At 44.6% G+C, this 7197-nt stretch overlaps 1 protein-coding gene across 1 annotated transcript; it reads left to right on the top strand.

Annotated features, from left to right (window-relative positions):
* Nucleotides 1-262: 262 nt before the first annotated feature.
* Nucleotides 263-6930, top strand: LOC311118336 (E3 ubiquitin-protein ligase arih1-like; the record flags this gene model as incomplete). The annotated part of the gene is made up of 8 exons (XM_084193149.1): nucleotides 263-698; nucleotides 1754-1821; nucleotides 2342-2486; nucleotides 5125-5217; nucleotides 5465-5520; nucleotides 6198-6264; nucleotides 6499-6605; nucleotides 6867-6930. The coding sequence occupies exons 1-8, from the start codon at nucleotides 423-425 to the stop codon at nucleotides 6928-6930; spliced, it is 876 nt and encodes a 291-aa protein (XP_084049275.1). The 5' UTR covers nucleotides 263-422.
* Nucleotides 6931-7197: the final 267 nt, after the last annotated feature.

Raw genomic sequence — 7197 nt, 5'->3', positions numbered from 1 at the left:
CAATGTTTGTTGAATGATTTATTATGAAGGCTCATTTAAAGAAGGTCCAATTCACTAGAGAAAAACACAACGGTGAATACACAACGGTGAATGGCAGCCTTACACCTTTATGATAAAGTATAATAATTTGTTAAAACATTCCACGCTGTCCTCAACAAATACATAATAGTGATCTTGATGAGCTTGAATATTTTGTCCATCTTTTGCTCGGACCATCCTTTCATTATTTGACGTGACGTAAAGCGTCCGTCCGTATGACGGCGCGTCTCTTTGTTGGTCCACAGCGGCAGCTGCGCTCATGTTGATGTAGCTAGCTACTCTCTTCACGGAAATATTTCGTCTCTTGTTTCATTGCGGCCTGTACACATTCTCGTATCTAGCGTTTGTATCATACCTTGTCACGATATCAAATTAACCGAGTAATGGACTCAGACGAGGGGTACAATTATGAATTCGACGAGGAGGAAGAGGAATGCAGCGAAGACAGCGCTGAGGAGGATCCCGAAGACGACACCCTGGAAGTGGAGTTGGATGACCCTGTTGTGGCCGGTGGAGAGCGAGATGAATGTGGGGAGACCGGGGGCAGTGGACTAGGGCCCGGTCAAGACGAGGAGGACTATCGGTTCGAGGTTCTGACTGCTGAACAAATCCTTCAGCATATGGTCGAGTGTATCAGGGAGGTCAATGATGTCATCCAGGTGAGGTGAAGGAAAGGCCGAGGATGTTGGGTCTCGGTAGGCCGCAACTTGTAAAACGTAAACAGCTAGTTAGTTACCAAGTTAGTTTACTGCCCACCACAAACAATCGTAGGTAACGGTAAGCCTCAACGCCTGTTAGCTTGTTTGCTAGCTAACGTTAGCTAGTTAGCTAGCTACAAACTAACGCTAGTAACGTTACCTTAGCTTAGGTACTGTAGCTAAGTTACTCCGACTTCCAATTTAAGAAACTACTGTAGCTAACAAGCTAGCTAATTTAACGTTATCTGTCTAGGGAAGCTGCCAATTTCAGTTTGGTCAACTAACGTTAGCTAGTTAGCTAACGTTAACTAGTTCAAACGTTAGCTAACGAACCAATAACGTATGTCTCTTGAATGACTAGGGCGCCTGGCTCAGCAAGATAAGCGAGTTGTCAGCTCTGCCAAGATGCTGACCCAACTAACTACAGTAAAGATTTAGTGAAAATAACAGTAAGACACATCCAGACAACCTAGCTAGTTTGGCTAGTCATCTTTGTCATTCCCTTGTTAGACAAGTTAGCTACCTGATATCTATTACAACACTGCTATCAACGTATTCAGCCATTTCTCTACTTTTATGGCACCAACATGGCGAAGTAGCTACAGAGCAATCTAGTTTACGTGAAATCCTACCAGCCCCCTATGTCCATAGTTTCACCTGGATTATAGCTAGCCACCTAGCTAGCTATCTTACTTTCCACTGTGTCTGATTTTGAGGCCTGTGCGCCTGAAACAACATGGCCGAACCTTGATTCCCACTTCTGTCAGCCAGTGAGTTTGTCTGCAATGAATTGCAGATTTTTATGATTCCTATTATTAGACACACATTTTGAACAATAATAGCCTAGATCTTATTTGTCGTATGACTTACATGACCGTACTGCTAGTTACCGTTTAGTGTTGTCTAATCCTATGCTAAATAGCTATGTAGGTGGCTGTCTTTTTTAAAAGTTGTGAAGTTTCCCGAGGCCAAATAAATTTGTATTTTGCCTCCTAATTTTTGCTACTCTTCTCTAGAACCCTGCAACGATAACAAGAATACTTCTTAGTCACTTCAACTGGGACAAAGAGAAACTGATGGAAAGGTTAGTTGTGACATTGGCTCTTGTATGATTTGTTGTGAACTCATTGTAAAACAGGGTCATCTTCTTGGCAGTATTTCTACCATCATTCTGTCAGTTAGGAGGTCTGTTGAATGGCCATGGTCTGGTATTAAATATACATAAGAATAGACTGCATTACACTAGGAAATTGAATTGATCTGGCACAGGGTTAGCCTTTGTCTTGGTGCTTTAGTTTGGCTGTGATTTATTGCCTTTGTAAGTAACCATTTGCTATAGCATTACCTAAAGATGCTCCTGTTGTAGCACAGGAGGTTGGTGACACCTTAATTGGGGAGGACGGGGCTCGTGGTAATGGCTGGAGCAGAATCAGTGGAATGGTAGCAAATACGTCACACGTTTGATGCCGTTCCATTCGCTCCATTCCAGCCATTATTATGAGCCGTCCTCCCCTCGGCAGCCTCCACTGTATTGTAGTGCATAAAACACCTCTCAATAAAGTAGCTTGTTTCCCAGCCAGTGATGACATTTCCCCTCTCGCTAGGTATTTTGATGGGAACCTTGACAAATTGTTCTCGGAATGCCATGTCATCAACCCCAGCAAGAAGTCGAGGACACGGCTGATGAACACGAGGTCCTCTGCTCAGGACCTTCCCTGTCAGATCTGCTACCTGAACTACCCAAACTCGGTCAGTACCCTACTCTGAACCCTAGCCCATACCTGCAGGTTCTAGTAGTGTAGCTCTGAACTACCCAAACTCAGTCAGTGTCCTACTCTGAAGGGGGAGATGCACAACCCCTATCCACTAGGCAGTAGTGTACATCTGAAAGGATCAGGACCAGTCAGATCTCCTACCTGAACTACCCAAACTCGGTCAGTACCCTACTCTGAACCCTAGCCCCCATACCTGCAGGTTCTAGTAGTGTAGCTCTGAACTACCCAAACTCGGTCAGTACCCTACTCTGAACCCTAGCCCCCATACCTGCAGGTTCTAGTAGTGTAGCTCTGAACTACCCAAACTCGGTCAGTACCCTACTCTGAACCCTAGCCCCCATACCTGCAGGTTCTAGTAGTGTAGCTCTGAACTACCCAAACTCAGTCAGTGTCCTACTCTGAACCCTAGCCCATACCTGCAGGTTCTAGTAGTGTAGCTCTGAACTACCCAAACTCGGTCCGTATCCTGCTCCGAACCCTAGCCCATACCTGCAGGTTCTAGTAGTGTAGCTCTGAACTACCCAAACTCAGTCAGTATCCTGCTCTGAGGGGAAGACACAACCCCTAGGCATGAAGGGAAACACTTAACTCCTAGCCCCTACCCACTAGACACTGGTGTAGATCTGAAAAGATCAGGACATGCTCGGGCTGGGAATTGCCAGGGACCACACGATACAATATTATCACATTTTTTACATTTTTTTTACATTTTTAGTCATTTAGCAGACGCTCTTATCCAGAGCGACTTACAGGAGCAATTAGGGTTAAGTGCCTTGCTCAAGGGCACATCGACAGATTTTTCACCTAGTCGGCTCGGGGATTAGAACCAGCGACCTTTCGGTTACTGGCACAACGCTCTTACCCACTAAGCTACCTGCCGCCCTCACCATACTTAGATACTGATACGTTATGTATTGCGATTCGATACTGCGATTTTATTGCTATTTCATGTTCCTAACATATTGCTCACTATATGTCTGCTGCAGAGAGACGAGAGCATGAGAAAATGATTTTTGATCAGTCATGGAAATAAAAGTGCTGAAAACACGTTGGCTCACTATTTTTTAAAATAAGATGGAGAACAAGCTATAGGATGAAAAATACCAGAGGTTTGGGCAGGTACAGCCGACTAGCGCTAGCAAATGCTACCTAGCAAAAAAAATATGTATGTAGTCAAAGTATCAATTATAATATTGCGATATGTAACTATCGATTCCCCATCACTAGGACATTCCTTGTCAGTTCTTCTACCTGAACTACCCAAACTCGGTCAGTACTCTGAAGGGAAACACACAACCCCTACACCCTATCCACTAGCCAGTAGTGTACATCTGAAAGGATCAGGACATGCCCTGTCACAACTACCCAAACTCGGTCACTATTCCCGAAAGAAGAGAGACGACCCCTAACCCTTACCCACTAGAGTAGGAAATATTGGGGACAGGTATTAACACTGTGGCTTTGCTGCACTTTGACCTCCTCCTCAGGTCTCCACCAGTGTCTAGGGTATATCTGTCAACCTCCTCAGGTCTCCACCAGTGTTTAGGGGGTATTTCTGTCAACCTCCTCAGGTCTCCACCAGTGTCTATGGGGGGTATTTCTGTCAACCTCCTCAGGTCTCCACCAGTGTCTAGGGTATTTCTGTCAACTTCCTCAGGTCTCCACCAGTGTCTAGGGTATTTCTGTCAACGTCCTCAGGTCTCCACCAGTGTCTAGGGTATTTCTGTCAACTTCCTCAGGTCTCCACCAGTGTCTAGGGTATTTCTGTCAACCTCCTCAGGTCTCCACCAGTGCCTATGGGGGGTATTTCTGTCAACGTCCTCAGGTCTCCACCAGTGCCTATGGGGGGTATTTATGTCAACGTCCTCAGGTCTCCACCAGTGCCTATGGGGGGTATTTCTGGGCTGTAGTTTAGTCCCCCTAGATTGAGATCACAAAGTAGCCTTGACATGATTTGGCAATAAATCCCCCTTGTACAGGCTGACAATGTTGCCCTAAGCAAGTGTATTGGTACCAAGCCTCAGCAGAAGATGTAGTGGAATAGTGTAATGGTACCAAGCCTCAGCAGAAGATGTAGTGGAATAGTGTATTGGTACCAAGCCTCAGCAGAAGATGTAGTGGAATAGTGTATTGGTACCAAGCCTCAGCAGAAGATGTAGTGTAATAGTGTATTGGTACCAAGCCTCAGCAGAAGATGTAGTGGAATAGTGTATTGGTACCAAGCCTCAGCAGAAGATGTAGTGTAATAGTGTATTGGTACCAAGCCTCAGCAGAAGATGTAGTGGAATAGTGTATTGGTACCAAGCCTCAGCAGAAGATGTAGTGGAATAGTGTATTGGTACCAAGCCTCAGCAGAAGATGTAGTGTAATAGTGTAATGGTACCAAGCCTCAGCAGAAGATGTAGTGTAATAGTGTATTGGTACCAAGCCTCAGCAGAAGATGTAGTGTAATAGTGTATTGGTACCAAGCCTCAGCAGAATATGTAGTGTAATAGTGTATTGGTACCAAGCCTCAGCAGAAGATGTAGTGTAATAGTGTATTGGTACCAAGCCTCAGCAGAAGATGTAGTGGAATCGCTACATGACTGAAACATTGTCTTCCTCCCCCACAGTACTTCACTGGCCTGGAGTGTGGACACAAGTTCTGCATGCAGTGTTGGGGGGACTACTTGACTACCAAAATCATCGAGGAGGGGATGGGGCAGGTAGGCGCCACAAACACCTTTTTTGCTTAACCAGGAAAAATACCCTTAAGGTAAGAAACCCTTAGTGGGCGGGGCCTGGCAAGAGGTCAGCAGGAAGTAGTCAAGAAAGCAATGCAATAGCACAGACAAAACAGTAAAATAATTACCTGTGTGTATCATCACAATGGACTCAGGAAAAGCAATCAATGGGCTTTTGTTGAGATGTGTAAAATCTCACCATGTTTACTTTCTCTTTCTTTAAAAAAAGACTATTTCCTGCCCTGCTCACAGCTGTGATATATTGGTGGACGACAACACAGTCATGTAAGTGTCACGTCGCTGTCGCTTTGCCTCCCACAGCAGGTAGCCTAGCCGTTAGCGCGCTGGGCCAGGAACTGAAAGGTCGCTGGTTCCAATATCCGCGCCGGCAAGATGAAAAATCTGTCTGTGGCCTTGAGCAAGGCACTTAACCCTAATTTGTTTCCAGGGGCTCTGTACTACTATGGCTGACCCTGTAGAACAACACGTTTCACTGCACCTATCCGGTCTGACAATAAAGCATTTTTTATTATTGTTAAGTTTCAACATGTTCTACACTGTGCTAGTTCTACACTGTGCTAGTTCTACACTGTGCTAGTTCTACACTGTGCTAGTTCTACACTGTGCTAGGTCTACACTGTGCTAGGTCTACACTGTGCTAGTTCTACACCAGGGTTGCCCAACCCTGTTCCTGGAGAGCTACCCTCCTGTAGGTTTTTGCTCCAACCCCAGGTGTTACTAACCTGATTCATCTTTATCAAACTGCTTGCAAAAACCTACAGGTCTGTAGCTCTCCAGTAACAGGGTTGGGCAGTCCTGCTCTACACACTGCTTGTTCTGTGAGAGTTAAAGGAGAAACGGAGTAGCACTAGAGTTTCTGAATCTAAATCTAATAGCTGGTTTTGTATTTGTCCAAATCCACTCCCTGAATTTGCTTTTGAAAAGCTGTTCTTTTCCTGTAGGAGACTAATCACAGAATCCAAGGTCAAGCTGAAGTACCAACACTTGATTACCAATAGTTTTGTAGAGGTAAGATGTGTCATGTTCTTCATTGATCAAATATACAGCAAATGTTATATCAAGATGATGTCTGTACAAAACAATGAAGCAATTTTACACGTGGGCCTAGTTGTGAAAATATCAAATGCGTTCTTCAGATGTCATTAGATGAGCTTGCTTGTTTGGGAAAAGAGGGTTATGGCGTGTGTTCCTTCTGCTAGTATCAGCTTCTCATCTTCCTGACTCCTCTCCTCTCGTCCTCAGTGCAATCGACTGTTAAAATGGTGCCCAGCGCCAGACTGCCATCACGTAGTCAAAGTCCAGTACCCAGATGCCAAGCCTGTGAGATGCACATGTGGCCGTCAGTTCTGGTAAGAGACAGCCACACTATGACTACATTCCCTGTTTATTGGTTTGGTTGTGTATCACACATTCTCTGGCATGCAGAGGGCATCTAACGCCAATAATTACACAGAGACGTCTTGATTATTAACACACTGTAAAAGGATTGCAACCAAGATCTCTCAGAACGCATGATGATATCTCTCTTGCAATTGTCACACAAAGGGAATCTTAAAAATGCATTGATATTTGGTTACATGTGGATCCTTATTTCTACCCAATCATTGCAGCTTCAATTGTGGTGAGAACTGGCATGATCCCGTCAAGTGTAAGGTATGTCACAACGGAGTCTAAATTCAACCCTCCCTCCCTCCCTGTCAGTGGTAGTGTGATAGTGGTTGGCCCTGTCCACAAAAACAACCCCATATACAGTGGGGAAAAAAAGTATTTAGTCAGCCACCAATTGTGCAAGTTCTCCCACTTAAAAAGATGAGAGGCCTGTAATTTTCATCATAGGTACACGTCAACTATGACAGACAAATTGAGATTTTTTTTCTCCAGAAAATCACATTGTAGGATTTTTTATGAATTTATTTGCAAATTATGGTGGAAAATAAGTAT

This window comes from Coregonus lavaretus (genome assembly GCF_964263955.1).
Source record: "Coregonus lavaretus genome assembly, contig: HAP1_SCAFFOLD_6220, whole genome shotgun sequence".
Lineage (NCBI taxonomy): Eukaryota > Metazoa > Chordata > Actinopteri > Salmoniformes > Salmonidae > Coregonus > Coregonus lavaretus.
This window is presented reverse-complemented; position numbering and strand designations above follow the sequence as displayed.